Genomic DNA, 19,649 nt, shown 5'->3' on the forward strand with positions numbered 1-19,649 from the left:
CCACCCTTAGTCCAAGATGTTGTTGCTGTTGTTGTACATGAGTGTTGATGAGGGCACCTGCTTTTAAGTGGTCTATATAGTTTAAACTTAAACATTTGAAATGCCAATTAATATAAATAAATGAGAAATTCAGCAAAGTAGCTTAATGGATAATTGATGGTGTTCATGCATATATTTGTTCATGTTTATCCAAATGCTTTTTATGTTTTCATTGTTTTATAGTATTAACAGATCACCAGGATTTTGATGCAACTACACTGAATACCATCAGAATGAGCCAGATTCCTCAGAACTACCGCATCAGAGCTAGGCTGCTTAAATTTGAGCCTGAGAAACTCCACCAGTCTGTAAAACTTCATTGCCCTCAGTGCAATTCATTGTAAGTGTCCAAGTGATACAAATACCTTTGCAGTTACAGTTATTGCTTACAGCAGACATGTCAAACACAAGGCCCAGGGGCCGGATGCGGCCCGCGAAGTGGTTTCATGTGGCCTGCGAAGCCATCTTAGAAACAATGAGGGAACAGCCCCCGTTGCCTTGGCCCTGGCCCAGGCTGGCCAGGGGCCAATGTACAATTTTATGGTGGCCAGCTATGCTGAAACGCATTCAATCTTAGCTCCACAAGGCTGTCTGAAAACAGCGAGGAACCAGCCCCTGCCGCGTCGGCCCCACCCCTAGGTGCAAGCTGGGGAGATGTCACCTTTGTGAGGAATGAAGAAATGCACCATCGCGCTGGCCACTTCCAGGCAATGGTGCATTTCTTCATTTTTCACGAAGGGTAACACCTCCCCAGCTGCGTTTCTTGCCTGTTTTTCTTCCTCCCTCATCTCAAATATTTTCCCACCACTCTGTACTTAGGAAAGAAGGAAGAAAAAAAGGAGAGGGAGGGTCTGAGGGAAGTTCTACCTTAGTCCTGCCCTGCTGCCCTTTCACCATCCCCTTGCCCCCTCCTCCTGGCCTATCCTGTGGGTCTCCCATCCTATTGCTAAGGAAGCTTTGGATTCAAAGCCAGGTCTCCTCCCATGGAGAGGGAATGGGCCTCACTCTGACTTTGCCCTTGTACCCATCAAGAGCAACCTGGCTAAGGAGAGCAAGCACAACAACAGCAGCCCTGAGGAGGAAGTAAGTGGAGTTGGGCGCCTCTTGGGGAAGTGGGGCTGGGCTTGGTGCTGTGGGTGCTCGAGGGCCAGGCTGAGCATTTGACCTCTGCTGCCACCATCCAGCCCCCCCCCACAGGGCTTGAGAGGAACATTGAGGCTCCTCCAGTGGACCAGCCTTGGCACTTGCCCTGGTCCCACCCCCTTCTGCTAGAGACTCTCAGATCTGTCCCACTCCTGCCCAGGCCCCCACAGGCACCCTTGACGTAAACGATATAGAGCTGGCCACCCACCCAGCCTGGCTACACCCACCCAGCCCCCTGAGGGCAATCGCAGTGCTGATGCGGCCCTCAATGAAATTGAGTTTGACACCCCTGGCTTACAGGATAGAATAGCATTATATATTTAATCCCCTGCAATTTAAAATGTACAATAAATTCATCATTTATTTTTATAGTCTATATTTAATTAATATTGTTATTTTATCTATTAAAAATTCTAAATTGCTACAATCAAAGCATTATAATAAAAAAAACCACACACTAAAAGCTACATATCCAGTAAAGTCAAATAAAGTGCAAAATGAAAAAACCCAAACGAGCTAGGCAGTAACAAGGGGATTATTATACGAATGTTTGCAAGTAAGTATTCTGTACCCTTCAATCAAACTCAACATGCTGTTTTCTTGGTGGTGTTCAAAAAGATATTTGCCGTTGCCTTTTCCCTAGATGCTTTTTCACTTTCTGATCTACCTTATAATCCTGAAATGTCTGATTTCCCTTCCAGGCAATAACTTGGCCAGTTTCATTTCATTTTTTGAGATAAACTGGGCATTGCCAACTTCTAGTTGTATCTGGCTGACCTAGCCTAGCCTCAAAAGCTGAGAAGATTGGGCCTAGTTAATACCTGAATTTGATAATACCTAAGAATTCCAAGGTAGTATGTTGGATTGGGAAATAAGAAAAATAATCCAGGTTTTTAATTTTTTGCAAACAAAAAAAAATCTCTAAATACTACCCAAACTAAAAAAAAAAAAATTCTATCCAAGAAAACTGTATGAATGTAATCATGGAAGTCATGAAGAATTGAATTCCACTTGAAGGAGATGATATCTTAAAATATGTGCCAATATATCTTTAAAATTCTTTTGTTTAAAAATGTATATATACATACGTTTGTGAAAATTATTATGAGCCATGGTGTAGTATTTAAAAATTCATCAATCTTACAGGTGAAGTTTGTAAATATTTAATTTATTTTTTTCATTTTCATTTGGGGCCATATAAAATGGCAATACCTGGAATAGAAGCAGCTGCACAGCTACCTATTCAGAATATCCACCAGGGACTGTTTGGGAAGGGACTGTTTGGGAAGTTGTATAAGGGCAGAAAAGTTGCCAGACAGGGACCCAGCTGTGCAATGGTCCTATCAGATATTAGGGCGTGTCTTAGCGGTAGAAATAGTGTAAAGTTATGTTTTGTCCAGTGCCAAGTTATCTATATGTATTAATATAAACCTATCTTAAATGTTATGTGATTCTGAACTTTTTAATCTTTAATCTTTCAATCAAGCTTGAATGTTTTATGGAAATTTAGTTCTCCTAGTCTTTTTTATACTGTATTTATTACTAGCTGTTCCCGGCCACGCGTTGCTGTGGCTCAGTCTGGTTAAATGGAAAAGAAAGAAAAGAGAAAGCGCACATTTGTAATATGTTTAATTTCACAATGCTTGTGGGTATACAATATTTTTTGTTGTTCCATTGTCTGTGCAGATATCGAGATTGTCTGAAATCGTAGTGTGTCTTGCTTCTACGTCCAACAGATGGCGCTGTTTTTCACAAAAAGCATGTTTTTACCTGTCACAGATGTGACATCTATATAATATAGGTATATAAAAACACACGTATTCAAATGCAACGTTGTGTCAAAATTTCAAAGCAATCGGTGAAGAACCTTCAGAGCTTTAAGATTTTGAACAAACTAACATTTACATTTTTATTTATATATAATATAGATAGATTATTTATAAAATTTGCCTGCCGTCCATCTTGCTGCGAGATGACACACTAACACATCAAGGCCTTAAAATATCTAACATGCAGGTGGAAATGTTGAATTATCTATGTTACATTTTTTTCTATTGCATTTATTGAAAAGTTACTTTAAGCACTTTTCTGGTGTTCAATTCAGGCTGTAATTGTTTCAGGCAAGAAATCCCAGATGGGACTGAACTTGATTCAATTTTACAAGAAGCTTCAACTACTTCAGATTCAAACCTGCAAAGCACCTCGTTCTTCAATTCTGTAATGTGGCAGGTTGAAAATCAGGGACAGCGGCAGGTAGCTGTTCATTTTGTGACACACAAAGAACTACTACAAGACCCAGAGGATACTTTAATTTTCCTAGAAGGTTAGTTAATTTAGTTTAATAGAAGGTTGGTTAATTAACTATGTACATTTCTTTGCATGTTGTAATCTCTAATCCTAAAAAACATTTTTATGTCAGCTCTTACCTTCATATACTTCTAATAAGCTAACAAAATTTAAGAGAATAATTGTTCTATATATTAGCAGTACATACATTTTTAGTTCTTACTACATAAACACACATCATACAGACTCATACAGACTCATACAGACTTTTGAAAATATGGAAAATGAATATACCAATTCTGTAAGCTTGTATGCTTAAGTCTCTGTTGTGTGTCTCTTTTCATTTTTAATAAAATCTCATCTTCAACTTTGTCCATAACTAATGATATATAGTGAAACCTTTATATAATGAATTCCTGTTTAGCAGATTTCAGATGCAATGGACCACATTCTATGCAGACATACCCTCAAAATAACCAACAAAGCATTGTAATTGATGTGGTGTAGATGAGGCAAATTAATTTTTTGTCAATGTTATTACAAGCCATGGTAATGTATATCATTTGCATAATCTAATTACATGAATAATATTTCTTATTTCATGTGCATAATTAATAATTATGCAGATTATATAAATAGTTGTGATAAATAGTTCCTGTTTAGTAGATTTGGAAATAATGGAAAACCCCTTCCTCCCAAACAGTCCATTAAAATTAGAATTCAGCATATTTGAGATATTATCCTAAACAAGTAGTCTTGTTTAGTGACTTGGGAACAGCAACTTGATTGTTAACTATAGTGTTTACTAAATAAAATTGCAACTATGCTTCAGGTTTCCTTTGCTTTACACACCTGCAAAAGTCATAAATGGAAGAACTTGTCGCAGTTACTTTTTCATCATCATTGTAACTGAACAGTTGCTAAATGAAAACTAAAAATAGGATTAAAAATAAAGTGTATAAGATGCAGAAAAAGAAAAGGGAAAAAAGAGAAGTAAGAATATAGTAAAGGAAAAAAAAAGAAATAGTAGAGAAGTGACTTCCCATTCATCACAGCAAGTATAAATTTTTTTAGTAATTTATCACCTCTTAAAATAAAATAAATGATCTCATCTTCCTATATCACATCTGTTATCTATAAAGAAATCCATAAAGCATGGTTATAACAAAAGTACATTAAGGCTTACCAGAGATGAAAGCATATCTGTTTTATTCTTGATGAAACAATTAAGAATAAATACATTTTAAAAATTGTAAATTGAATACATCTGTTCTTCTTTAAATCTTCTGTTCCTTCTAGTTCCCTCTAGCATCTAATTTTGAAAATCTTATCTTACTATTTTTTTCAGTTGTAGTTCTTTTTGACATGAATCTTTGGGTAGAAAAATTAACCATAAGAAGAATAATTGGAAGAAGGAAAATAAGGATAAGAATTTGCCATAATAACAAAAAGAATCAGAAATTTTAAAAATCTTTTAGTTATAATATATGTATGTATGTATGTATGTATTTAATTAGAAATTACACTTTGTCCTTTTAAAAAAAGTGTTCTGGCTGACTAAAATGTGAGATGCAATGCCTTTCTTACTGTAAGCATACTTTTAACTTAAACCATCCTCTGGATGTCAGTATTCTCACAAAGATAAAACTGTATTCATACTTAAAAGCAAAAATCTTGCAATATATTTCTTTTTTATAGAAGCATATAAATCTGACGCTTCTGGAGGCATTTAGGCACAGACTATAAGATCATACCCCCTCTGAGATATAGATATATTGACTTGGTTTGGCTTTTTATTGTTTTTAATCCTATTTGGCATTGATTTCTATGTAATCTGCTCAGAGTCTCCAGCATATAAACTGGAGGAAATAAACAAATACAAATAATGATCATTAAAAGGAATGGCAACTATCCAAGTAGATTGGTTATGCAGTTATTAAGTATGTCAATAGATGGAAATTTCCTGCTGAAATGTGTCATTCAACTTTATGGCAGCTTTTTAAGTGTCATACTTAACATTAACAGATGTGACTAACATTTGTGAAAAAATCAAATATGTTGTGATATAAACAGATTTAATAGGGACACATCATTATATATTGGAAGCTAGACAAGGGAATATGCCCATTTGGATTCTGCTGAGATTTCTAATGCAGCCGTCTACAGACTGGATACTTTCTAATAATATTAACTAACTCTCAGAATTCTCCGCAAAAAGATATAATGTAGCCATTACCAGTCAGTTTCTCACAGTGTTCCATATTTCATAAACCTCTGGGGGCAATCATTTGGAATTGGGGGATTTAAAGTCAATTACATGTAGCACAGTTCGTTTGTTTTTCCAGCTCAATATAGGTAGTCCTCGGCTTACAGTCACAATTGAGCCCAAATTTTCTGTTGCTGAGTGAAATTTGTTAAGTGAATGGTGCCCCATTTTATGACTTTTCTTGCCATAGTTGTTAAATGAATCACTATAGTTATTAAGTTAATAACATGATTGTTAAGTAAATCTGGCTTTCCCATTGACTTTGTTCATAAAAGGGTTGCAATGACCCCAGGATATGCAACCATCATAAATATGAGTCTGTGGCCAGGCATCCAAATTTTGATCACGTGACCATGGGGATACTGCAGTGGTCATAAGTTGAAAAATGGTCATAAGTCACTTTTTTCAGTGCCGTTGTAACTTTGAACAGTCAGTAAATGAAGTGTTGTAAGTTGAGGATTACCTGTGTATGAAAGTCTGAATTATTCCGTAGTGGAGGATAATTGGTGATGGTTGCAGTTAGGAAGATTTTATGTGGTGTGCTGAGATTTTTTAATTTAAAAAATTGAAAGTAACAATCAGAGTTGAGTTCTAAACAGTCAACCTACATTTTAATATTTAACAATCAATGTAGTTGTCAAGCACCAAAAAAACTTATTCTGCTTCAGCCATTGTTGTTTCTCTGCTTGCCAACAGACTTGGGGGAGGGAGGGGGGAATGTTTGGAGTGCCCTGCAAACGGTTCTGCAACGGTCCAGCCTGGGAATCAAGGTCATCACAGAATGGCTGGGCTAGGAACTAACTGAAGAATGTTCTCATAACAAATGTCTGACACTTAATTGGGGGATGTGACCTGCACAATCAGAGGGGAAGAAAGGTTCTACACTTTTAATTTACTGTTCTGGCCCCATTTTCGCCAGAGCTGATTTTCTATTCATCAGTGCCGATATGCTGTACTCAATAAAGTTTTGCATTAGAGATTGGAATGTCTCAGCTATGCTTACTTCGTTGGGATCATCAGTCGGAATCTTGACAGCAGCTGTGAAATGTTTATATACCTCCTCTTCTCCTAATCATGTGACATCTACATTTGTTTCTACAAACTACAGATGCATTAATGTCCAAACATTAATGTGGTAGTTCAATGAATATAATACTATTTAAATAATCAAGATTTTGTTTAATTTTTTTTTATAGGAGGGACTCTGAATGAAATCTTGAGGTTCACTAAAAAATTTAAAGGAATTATACCAGTGGCATCCAAAGAAGACAGTCTTGTGCTGTTGGATCTTTCAGTTCCATATTTTTGGGAAGGAAACATGCAGTATTATGGGTAAATGCAAACATAAGCATAAAGTAATATATGTATACATATTCAGCTTTGTTTACTTAATCAAATATTGATGGTTAAACCTCTGATCTGCAAGTATGAAATGTTTGAGAAGCTATATTATGAATAAATTGAGAAAATAATTAACCATAACAAATAGCTCAGGCTACATAGTTCATTTTAATTTATCCTATAGTTGAACAAATTGATCATAGAAAATTATGTGATCAATAATCGATAGTGACTTGTTGGCACATAATAAAATGAGCAAATTGAAAAAAATATAGCTTAAACTTTATGGATTATGGTGTTTCACGTACTACAGTCTTGTCATCCAATTTATCTTAGCTACAGAAAAGTTTATACCATATAATAATTTAGAAAAGTATATTGTTAAAAAATTTTAAAGACAGTGATTTATCGATTGGGGCTGTACTCATTCCAAATGACTTAGTGTGGCCTAACATGGCAGTCAACCAATTTTATGTCCAACAGGTTGATAGACTTTCAAAAAGAATTATCTGACCCAGTATCATTCACTGAGTGTACACTAGACAGTATCCCTAACCTAATCCAGTCTTTAGAGATGGATGGATGGACAGACAATTTTGCCCTATGACACTATCATAGATGGCTTTGCTTTGCTAAATCAAGATACGTTTATTACAGCATTATAGCAATCTGTTAAGAAAATTATTCCATGAAAACATAAGGTAAGATTAGTCTGAAAGATTTATTCATACTGTTGACTCCTGGCATGTTTCTAAATTAGTCCCTGCAGTTTTTCTGGAAAGGTTTTTTTTAGAAATTGTTTGCCATTTCCTCCTTCCCAGTTGTCCTGTCCCGCTCACACAAGCATACACTCTATACCACTAGGGCTAAATGAGAGTGGCTGGCCCAAAGTCACTGAGCTGGCGTTGGGTCAAAGGCAGGACTAGAACTCACAATCTCCCAGTTTCTAGCCTGGTATCTTAACCACCAAAGTGCAGTATTCCCAGGCAGTTTCTGAAACAAGCTTCTGAGATCAGATGAGTTTGAGCAATTTCAAAGTAGTATGACCATAGAGCTATGCAAAGCTTTCACCAAAAATATTCCTAAGTTTTGCAAAGCATTATCTTTTAAATGTACACATAAAGGGACCAGCTTCCCTCTCCTTCCCCCTGTGTGTGTTTTACTGTTCACTGTTTAAAATTACCTCAGTAGTTTACAATTAAATATTGTAATTACAAGTAATAGGTGTAAACAATTAATAAACTTCATTAACAGTATTCATGAAAATACAATACAAAAATAAAATCAGCAAGACAAACATTAAAGCAATAACAGAAAGTAAAATCAACAATTAAAAAGTTTAAAAATCGCAGCAGAATTGATACATTAGAAGTTTGGAAGAAGATTCTTGCTGATTTTATTTTGTATTTTTGTATTGTATTTTTATGAATGCTGTTAAGTGGTGCCAAAAAGACAATAAGGATGTTGCCCAACTAAACTAAGAGCCAGTTTGTTGTAATGGCTAAGGCATTAGACTAGAAACCAGAATCAGCAAATAGAGTTTTAGGAACACCCCAATGTCCAGTTCTCTGCATGTTCCTTTAGGTTGTGTGGTGAAATAATCTATTTTTGTGGGCAACGATTTATAAAAGCCATTACTTTCCAGAGCTTTTTTAAAACAAAAACCTGTATTTGAAGTAGCAAGAAATTTCCTATCAACAAGCATGATGTTGAGACCAGCTGAATCTATATGATTTATGGTGATTTTTAACTGATATTTTGTTCCAAATGTTAGGTGCAAGCACTGTTCCAAACCTAAAGCTATGGAAAGTCTGGATTGCCTTGCTTCACAGCAAAATCCATCTTGGGAATACACTTCTATAGCACAAGGTTATGTGATATTCTTCTGCTATTCAATAATATTGGACTTTCATTCAGCAGTTTATGTGTAATTTAAAGTAGCCAAATTATTTCAGCTGGCAAGGAAATGCCTAAATCTGTCTTGCTTATGATAGATGCCACAAGGTGGTTAAATTGTACAACATCTGTAGAACATCCACAGGTGAAAAAAGGGAACAATATATTTAGCTAAATTAAATGATAATTCATATATAAATAAAACACTTTGTGTTTAGGAAACAAATACAACATGCAGGATTTTGTATTCTTTAGTGTTTATTTTGGTATTTAAATAGGGCATATAGACCAAAAAAAGTAGAAAATAGATATAAGAATTGATAATTTGCAAACAATTACATCTTTCCATCAAAATCAATGAATAGCTTTGTGAAAGCTTACCAGCTAAATCTTTAAAACACAAGCTTTTGGCATTACATTCCAATGAGCAATTACTGGCTAGACTTTAAATATTTATCAACATATGTTACACCTTCTACTCTGTAATTTTTTTTTTATTATATTGCTGATGGAAACATTTTAAATCCTTACCTTTCTAGATAACTTAACAAATGTAAGCTTTAACCAACAAAACAACCCTTGCCTAATTTTATGTATTTGCTTTTGTCACTTGCAGGCATTTTGTCCTGCTAAGGAATGTATTACAGATTGCATTTGTTAGCTTTTCTGCTATTGATTGTAATTTTTGCATAGACTATAAAAGAAAAATTAGAAAGATAAGCAAAGATGAATAATCTCACTTCCTTAAGCAACATTCATTGTTAATGAATGAGTTTAGATGCAGTTATTTTATTAGATAAGTAATGTCAGAAATCTACTTTTCCATAAAATCTACTTTTCCAATTAACAATTAGACTGCCATGGCTGACTCACAACTGATATGCAACATGGAGCATTCTATCATCCCATTGCTAATTGCAATGAACTAAAGAAATGTTGAAGTGTATGTGGTTTATTTTTCAAAATTAAGGATAGAAATCAAGGTATTAAGGGCTATGACAATAACTTTGAGGAACAGGAAGAAAATCCACAATTAAGACAGTGGTCAGATAAGGAATTTGAAATGTATTTATTCGGTCAATGACCAGCAACATTAAATAATAAAATGAGCAATAGAAACCAGGAAATACGATCAGGATCAAGAAAGAGATGTAGGTACAGTTACATATTAGCAATTATAAAACAAATCAAGCATGGTATATTCTAAACACCTAATTACAATGCAGGTAATCCCCAAGTTACGAGCTTTCAGTTAACACTTGTTCGAAGTTATGCGATAAGCATTCCCTAGTACCGTGGTGGCGTGCCACAGGTAATACGCAGAGCCCTCTCTGTGGGCACTCATGCCGTCATCCCAGTCCTAGGCCTTCAGCTGGGTTTTATAAAACCTTTTTGCTTTAGGCCTCCGCCACTGTGTGCAAAAAAAAAAAAAAAAGGTTCAGTCAATCAATCAATTTCAACTTCTCGCGGGGAAAAGAAGATCTCACAAAGTTGGAATTGATTGATTGAACTTTTTAGTCCCACCCAGTCTGGGGTTACCATCGAAGCCACGCAATGGGCCATGCCCACCCGGCACCCGACGATACATAAGTGGGTTTTGGGTTGCAATTTGGGTACTCAGTCTCTAAAAGGTTCGCCATCACTGCCCTAGTATTTATGAGAAAGTCCCAAAATTACAAATGTAATTTGGCAGTTTTCTCTCCTATGAACAACTGCAAAGGTTCTGCAACATTCACCCTATTTCCATCCCCGTTCTGCACAACTGCTTTCCCCTCCCATCCTGCCACACCAGACTCATCTTGCAAAGATCTGTCTCCTCTCTGCCACTGTTTCTTTGCCTTGGAGGGAGAGGAGAGTCAATGTAAGTTCCTGGATACCGTAATATCGCACAAGTTCAAGCACCCATTCTCTTTTGCAGAGAATGGTGCTTGAACTTTTGCAAGATCACAGACCCCAGAAACTTTCATTTTCGGAGCAAAAAGTGTTTGCAGTGCCAGTCTCCTTTCCCCTAATTAATTTCCATCACTACTGTAATACTTTTCAGCCAGACGAAGATCTTGGGGAGATTGGAAGCTGCATCTGTGAGCTGCATTTTTAATCATCCATTTGCTCACAGAGTTTCAAGTCTCCCCAAGGTCTCTAGATAAAAAGTATTTCAGCACCTATGGGGTGCTTTAAAACAAAGAGAATCCCACTTGTTCACAGACGGAGCTTCAAGTCTTTCCCAAGGTCTCTGTTCAGATAAAAAGTGTTTCAGCGCCTATGGGGCACTTCAAAATGAAGAGAATTGCTGTGTTTGGAAGTGCCCCATAGGCGCTGAAACACTTTTTATCCAGATGAAGACCTTGGGGAGACTTGAAGCTCCGTCTGTGAGGAAATGGGGGAGTATTTCCAGTCTCTGTCAAGTATCTGTCTGGATAAAAAGTGTTTGAAATCCTATGGGGCAAATTCTTTGTTTCCAAACGCCCCATAGGCGCTCAAACACTTTTTGCCTGGACGGAAACTTTAAGGAGACTGGAAACTCCGTCTGCCTGCCAATAGGGCATTTAAGAAATGGAGCATTCCGTCCACTTCTTAGCACCCCATTGGTAGGCAGATGGAGCTTCCAGTGTCCTTAAGGTCTCCAAACTGGTGAAAAGTGTTCCAGCGGTGGCGGAAAGGAGTTGGGGAAAGAGAAGACAGGCACCGCAAACACTGTGAGAGTTCAGGCACCCATTTTTTACAAAAGAGGATGGGTGCATGAATTCGCACAATATTACGGCACCCAGGAGCTTCCATCGACTCAACTCTCTCTCAAAGGCAGAAACCGCAGCAGAGAGGAGACATGTTTTTTTCAAGGTAAGTGAGTCCGGCACGGCAGGAAGGGAGGGAAAAGCATGAGATATCTTAGTGAGTTGGTGAGGCCTTGGGGGCGTTTTCCATTACTAGCCCCCCCCCCCTTGGCCTTCTCCACCCTGAGATACCTCATGTGCTCTTAGCGAATTGCACATTCGCTCATCCATTTGAATGTGTGGGCAAAAGCAGGGAGTGATCTCGTTCAAGGTACGAGATTCACTCCCATGAATTCTCAAGGTACGAATGGAATGGGCAGTATCTTGAGTACTATGTGTAATACCTTGTCTATCTAACACAAATAAAACTAACATCTATACATTAAAATATATATTTTCTAAAATTATTAGAAAATAACTAAAGTATTCATAAGAATAAGGATCTTTAGTTCTTTAACTAATTTTTCCTTATCATTACAACAGCACAAATTTTTTGCTACTGCACAAGTGGTGGCTGGATTTGAATCCTAAAGAAAATGGTTCACATAAAATTTAACTGATTTCCCTAGAAATTTCTCTAATAGAGGGAGAATGTACGTTGATCTGATGTCCCCTTAGAACTTGCAGCACAAGACATGTGATATGTCTTCAACTTCCCCATTGCCACATGTACACATTAGCTCAGCTATTGGGATTTTATCATACCTGCCTTAAAGTAGTGTTCTAAAAATGTTCCTAATCTAGTCTTAGGAAAAGTCAGATCTTTCGGATACCTTGCTGGTTCCCACACAGCCCATTTAATCCAATTTCTACTGTGGAAAGATATCCTGTTAAGTTCTAGTTGGAACTCCATGTCCCCAGGAAGTGGCTTCTTGCAGCCCTCTGAAAAGTTGAGAGACTGAATCACAGCCCCAGCTCTTCAAATGTTGCTTTTTTTTTTTTTTATAGAAGGCTTAATTTTGATTCACCTGAAAGCATAATGAGAAGTCCTCTGTAAACAGCAATATATTAGACAGCATTGCTGTAACAGAAATTCCCTTGGAATATATAGTGAGCCTACCCTTTAGACCAGCAAATTGTGAGAAATATAAACAAATGATAGATATTCCAAAATTAATATAGTAAAACAACTTTTTTAAAAGTTGACTCCCCATGTGTTAGATTTAAATTTCTACAGTCCACCAATAGGTTAAAATTCAAATCAAGGTAAGAAAAGCTGTGCTAAAGCAAGCATTATTTTAAAAATAGCCTATGATGATCATTTAGAGCAGTGGTTCTCAACCTGTGGGTCGGGACCCCATTTGGGGTCGAACAACCATTTCACGAGGGTCGCCAAACAATGCAGTCCGCCATTTTTTTCCCCTTTTCCTTAGCTATGCTACTCCCTTTTATTCTATTGGCTTTTGAAAGCCAATAGAATAGACTCTCTTGAATAGAGTCTAATTCTATTGGCTTTCAAAAGCCAATAGGAATTGTCCAGGCTGTCTCTGCCCTGCTGAGCCCGCCAAAAGTCCCATTCTGCAAATGGTGCTGCACCAGTTGAGTAGTCCTCGACTTACGACCGGTTGGGGGTCGCGGCATTAAAAAGGTTGAGAACTACTGATTTAGAGGTATACTTTTATTCAACTGCAATCATATTTCATTGAATCCTGTATTAGAAATTGGTTATACAAAATAGTTTTTTTAGTGAGGTATATCGTGTAAGGATTTCTGCAGGAAACTTTTTGTTTCAAAGAATCTATAGATCAGTGTTTCTCAACCCTGGCAATGTTAACTGGGTAGACTTCAACTCCCAACTAGTTGCTGACTGAGGAATTCTGGGAGTTGAAATCCACCCAGTTAAAGTTGCCAGGGTTGAGAAATTCTGATCTATAGCATTTTCCTAGTGTCTAGATTAGGAATAATTCTGTGTAATTGAAATGATTCTACCACAATAGCAACTAGGTTTAATATGCCCAGATAAAAGAGCTATTGAAGTGTTTCTTTATCTTTACACTAAATTCACAGCTTGTAAGCTGCTTTCTAATGACAAAAAGCTTTTGAGCACCTTTCATTGAAGTATTGATCATATTTGGTCAAGGGGTTACAGAGGAATGAGTCAGCTCTGTTTCACTAGCGTGCAGAAATCCTGAGCTCAAGTATGCTAGGTTGTATCCTAGACAACACCGATATATGTGTGTGCGTTCTTGCCTTTGAGTCATTTTTAAATAGAGTTTTTGGTCTGCTTCTGCTTAGAGTTAGGAATTGCACCGCTCGAGTACGTCTTCGTGATGAAGTTTACATTGGATGATGGAACAGGAACATTGGATGTATATCTCCTGGACAGTGTAAGAGAGTAGAATATTGGTCTCTTGACTTAATTAGGTTAAGTCTAAATTTACATTTGGTCAAAGTTATTTTTTAGCAAAGTGAAGATGCCAAGGACTATATAGTTAAAAAAAGGTACGGCCAATTCCATGTATAGTTGGTTGAAAAATACAAGTGCCTTCGTAAATACGTCAAGAAGGACACTTGCAGTGGACTTGGTTTCAACCTTTTTACTTATTTTCCAATCCTCCTGGAACATCCTTCTGGATTTTTTTTCCTATTTTAAATGTATCTTTAATTCACTGGGACACTTTTGTTAAATAAACAATTTATTTAATAAAAAGCTTTTAGAGTAGAATATAATATTTTATTGGCCAAGTGTGACTAGACACACAAGGAATTTTTCTCTGGTGCAGTGTACATATATCATTGTAATATAATCAATGTACATACAAATATACAAACAACATGTTCATACAGACAAGAAGGTAATATAATCGTAAGATACCAATAAGAGAAGGTAGTAGAAAAGATGAGAAGGATAATACTAATACAGCTATACTACATGGGTAAATACCCTTTGACATAAGACAATACTGTGGTAATTAGGTGTTCAGCAGAGTAATAACACAAGGGGAAAACACTATCTTTGTGCCTACTTGTTTTGGCCTGCAATGCTTTAGCATCGTCCTGAGGGGAGAAGTTGAAACAGTTTATGTCCAGGATGTGAGGGGCCTGTAGATATTTTCTCAGCCCTCTTCTTATTTTCTCAGCCCTCTTCCTGATCTGTGCAGTATACAGGTCCTCAATGGAAGGCAGGCTGGTTGCAATTGTTTTTTTCTGCAGTTCTAAGTATCCGTTGAACTCTTTACCTGTCTTGTTTGGTTGCTGTACCATACAACAGCCAAACAGGACAGAAGAAAATAAAAAGCTTTTATTAAAACATATAATTAATTTCTATTCTAAGACTTTCAGTTCTCATTCCAAAATGAAATCGTTGGAAGAAAAACAGGCTGTTTAATAATGTCAACATTATTTTTATTCTTTCTTCCAGAAAAAATTCTTCCAAATTCCAGCTTCTGAAGTCTTAATCAATAATACATTTCAAGAGAATATGGAGATGCTCATGAATAGACTTTGCCCTGCAGGCAGAACTCTAGGTAAGGAATTTATATTGATGAAATTATGCAGATAATACTTATATTATGCATCTTTTATTATTCATGTATCTGTTATATTTGTCTGTTACATCTGTCTATACTGCATTTTGTCCTAACCCCAAGGACAGGAAAATAAATTAATTTATATATTTTGTCCGTTTGGTTATGTTCTGTAAAGACAGACATTTATATTAGATTCTTCCAATGTTAAACATTTCATTAAGGATAATTCACCTGCCAGCTCACACCTAATCATTAGGTTAGTTGCAGTTAGTTGCCATGAAAATATAACTGAGATCTTTTTGATCAACACATCCTAAAAGGTCTCTGGTTACAAAAAAGGAATGAAAGTTGTAGGTTGAGGGACAAAAGAAGGAAGGTATTCAGCTATCTCCCATAGCATCTGACTGGCATTTTCAATATGGCAGAGTTGACCCACTCAATTAAGCAATGCCATTTATCAGGACCTTGGAAGCATACCTTTCCTGTTGCAGGGCCTGCTCTCTGGAAGGGGGTTCCCCCTGAGATCCAAATAGCCCCCACTCTGCTGTTTTGAAGGGCCCTGGAGATCTGGCTCCTTGCCTAGGCTGTTGGCAAGGATGACTAAACTTTCCTTTTAACTTAGTTGTTTTCTTTGTTTCTACCTGGTTTATTATTCTGCCTATGTCTACCTTTTTTAGTTTCTGCTCATGTTTAAATTATTTATAAATTAAACTCAGGCAGCTTATAAATTTAATAAATCATCAATCATCATCACAAAATATAAAGATACCCAGATAGAACTAGGATGACTAGAAAAAGAAATCAAAGCTAGTACCAATAGTAATAGGCATCTTGGTGCAATCACAAAACATATGGAGCACTACTTGAACACCATTGGCATTAACAAAATCACCATCAACCAGTTGCAAAACGCAGCTTTACTTGGAACAACTTACATCCTAAGACATTACCTTTAATATCATTAAACAACAACACTTGCCTATCCTAGGTTATTGGGAAGGACTCAATAACTGGACAAAAGGGCCCAATCCATTTTGAACTTCTAGTTGATTATGTGACTACTAATCATAATATCTTGATATAATATCTTGATTATTACTGGTTGAAGGAGAAGAAATAGCCAAAAAAAGAGTGTTCTAATGGGATGTTTGGATGGAGAAACGTAAAGTGAATAGAGAAAAATGTGCTTTATGAAATAAGAAAGCAAGTACCAGATATCTTGGAATCATATTCTTAACTATTAATTCTGAGCAAGGAAAATAACAGCAGCAATGGCTAGAATTCTCTAATTCTATACTCTAGCATTCTCTAGAATAACAGAACCACAAAGGGCTCCATACAAAGAACAGATTTTTGCCTATCTCTACAAAAAGAGCAAAGAGTCAGTGAAATCTCTTTTCTATAGTAGGAAGGTACTGCTCCTAACTTCTGAAGAATGAATATAAACTCTTAATATAAAAGCAGTCCTTCAGGTATTCAAGCAAAAATCTCTAGTCAAGATGTTGAATTGAATCTAAAAGTAATTGGAAACTATAACAAATATATAAATGTCCTGTTAAACATTACCTGTCAAACAATTGGAATGAATAAAAAAAAGTATTAATTGAAAAGGGTCATTCTTGGTATTCTGGCAATGTTTTGACTTCAATAAGATAAGCTATTACAGCATATCACAAAACAGCTGCTATCAAGTATAACAAAGGAAGCCTATTTTGGAATCATCTTTAAGTATTAACATGAAAGCCCGCATAGAGAACTGCCAAATTCCTATTTCTATAGGTAGAAATATAAATTTGATTACTTTAAAGCTAATTTTCAAAAACGCAAGTAGGATGTCTATCATGTTGCCAATTTTTTTCACAAACCAAGGTCAGAAACCAGTTAGTATGAATTTAAACAATTAAATTCATCCATTATAGTCTAGAAATAAATCACCATTCACTCAGTGACTTTTGTGGGAGAATTGCAGATCAGAAATATGTCAGTGATTAGCTTTGAGATTTATTGAAGTATTGAAGTTTACTGAAAAGTTCTGTCTGAAATATTTTGCTATTTAGTAAACTTTCTCTGACAGGAAGTCAAGACTTAATTTCCCTCTTTTTTTTCCATTACAGCAAAATATTTGCAAAAGTTATGCTTTTATGTTGGTTATTTTGTTTTGAGTGCATCCAGTTCAGGGTTTTGTTTTGTATTTTACTTTATTCCGTTCAATTATGTCCGATCCTTGGGGACTGCTTTTACAAGTCCCTGCAGTTTTCTTGGCAAGTTTTTTCTCACAGTCTTCAGGTTTCTAGCCTGATGATACCTTGACCACTTCACTAAGCTGGCTTTCAAACTTACTAAATGCTATGCAAGATCATCCTGGAAAAAAATCTGTTCATTTGGATGCTAAGAATGCAACGGGTGCATGATTGGAAGAACTGAAGGACCAGCTTAAGGATAGGTCATCATGAAGAAAATTTATGTGATTGCGAAGAGCCTAACAAAAATGTGTGGGGCAGATCAAGCAACTAAATTCTTAGGAAGAATTGCCCTCAAAGATACACAATATTTTTAAGACAGTAATTGCATTGTCATTCTATTCTTGGAAAAGATAATAGAGTCCTTCTTTTCTACCATCACCACTACCCCAAAAATATTATTAGGGCAATTTAGCCATTTTTTTTCTTTGAAGTCTATCCTTTAAATTTGTCATTTCATAACTTAAAATGTATGTATATGAGATCATTTACAATTCCAGTTCACTATGTATATCAGATCATTAACCTATAGTCTGGGAAGGGCTGGTAGCAATGACAGTAAAATATGATGGCAGCCCTATAGGCTTAATTCCATAAAACTAATCAGTGAAAAGAGCTGCTGTACTTGAAACATGGCAGATTAAAACTAATTGGATAGAAGGAGCCTTTGAAACAGCAAAACATATGCTTTGATTTCCAGTAAAGTTGATGAATCTGTAGCACCATCTTGAAGAGTGAATATATAGAAAAGTATAACATGCAAGAGAAGATCTATGTAATATTGGAGAAAAGGAATATTCTCAATAGTGGAGTCCTATTTTTTATATGACACTTCCATTATGCTCAGTGTAAGAACTACATTGTATTGCAGTGTTTTCCAAACTTGACAATTTTAAGGCATGTGGACTTCAACTCCCAGAATTCCACAGCCAGCGTTGCTGGCTGTGGAATTCTGGGAATTGAAGTCCTCATGCCTTAAAATTGTCAAGTTTGGGAAACACTGTTGTATTGTGAGGTGTTAACCATGTCAGTCAAAATCACACATAAATGATTTGCTGTCCCTTCAAACAAAATCACAGATGGTGTAAGTTGTCTTTTCTAATTTTTATAAATACTTTTCTTCCCATAAGCCTCACAAAAAGATTTATAATCCTAAGTGCAATCTGTGCATTTGTCAGCAGGATTAGACTTGTTTGCTGCAAAAGTAGTTTATATTCCTCACTATATATTTTGTATTTGTGAATTAAAGATGTCTGATGTTTTTGAGGAAGAGGATAGAACATTAAGTTAGCTTCTGCATAATTTTGTGTTGCATCGACAAGTTATCTCTGTAAGAGCAAGGACTATGATTGAATTTAAGCCATGTAACAGAATTCTAAGAAATAGATTTTCCTCTTTAGAAGTACAAATGTGTGATAGAATCAGAAGTGCCTTTTGAGATATATGAATTTCATGCTGAGTTTTGGCTAATTATTTTTTATATTTATTTCACAAAGTGATTCTCCAGCCCTGTAACACCTTTTTGGAAATAGGTCAGAGTGATAAAGTACAGTACACACAAAAAAAAACCCTCTCTCATTTCATTTGCCTTTCATTTGTAGATGACTTCCCATGGCTTGAATGCTTTATCAAATCTTACTATGTCAGAGATGGAACAGAAAACAGACTTTGCTATCAAATTTTTGATACTACAGTTGCTGGAGATGTCTGCTGAGAAGATTCAAAGTTTATAATTTTTATACCTTCACTTGAATAAATAAGCAACATAGCATTTTTAATATTGTACTTTTCTACCATGTGGCTAAATAAAGAACTTGCCTGAGAGTATAATATTTAAATGGACGTGTTCTATTTTTCTCTACAGAAAACCCTTCATTGAAATTTCTTTGCATTTTTTTCAGAATGGACATTAAGTTACTATACTACTGCTGCATCCAAATTCTTAATCTCTATAACCACATGAAATGCCACTAATAAAGTGAAAATCCTGAACATTTCACAATCCTTTAAATTAACTTTTTTCTTGTGTGAGTTGTAAGCACAACTAATCTATAAGTAGTTTACAATGATGCTAATTGGGACTGGAAGCTCCATTGTTAAGCAACATGGTCACAAGTTGAAAAATCGTGTGACTACACAACTTAGCAATGGCAGTTTGGGCATTGTTAAGTGAGGTCAGCACAAGTACACCTAATTA

The 19,649-nt window shown here is 36.0% G+C and overlaps 1 protein-coding gene across 1 annotated transcript in view; it reads left to right on the forward strand.

The window, feature by feature from the left end:
- Positions 1-19,290, forward strand: part of POT1 (protection of telomeres 1) — a 59,894-nt gene extending 40,604 nt beyond the window's left edge. The window contains exons 13-19 of the mRNA XM_039355325.1: positions 223-379; positions 3,303-3,505; positions 6,931-7,066; positions 8,850-8,944; positions 13,978-14,069; positions 15,104-15,209; positions 19,054-19,290. Of these exons, the coding sequence (XP_039211259.1) occupies positions 223-379; positions 3,303-3,505; positions 6,931-7,066; positions 8,850-8,944; positions 13,978-14,069; positions 15,104-15,209; positions 19,054-19,166 (902 nt within the window). The 3' untranslated portion in view covers positions 19,167-19,290. The remainder of the gene's footprint in view (positions 1-222; positions 380-3,302; positions 3,506-6,930; positions 7,067-8,849; positions 8,945-13,977; positions 14,070-15,103; positions 15,210-19,053) is intronic.
- The last annotated feature ends 359 nt before the right edge of the window (positions 19,291-19,649 follow it).

This window comes from Crotalus tigris, unplaced genomic scaffold (assembly GCF_016545835.1).
Source record: "Crotalus tigris isolate CLP2741 ecotype Arizona unplaced genomic scaffold, ASM1654583v1 scf7180000018675.461491, whole genome shotgun sequence".
NCBI lineage: Eukaryota > Metazoa > Chordata > Lepidosauria > Squamata > Viperidae > Crotalus > Crotalus tigris.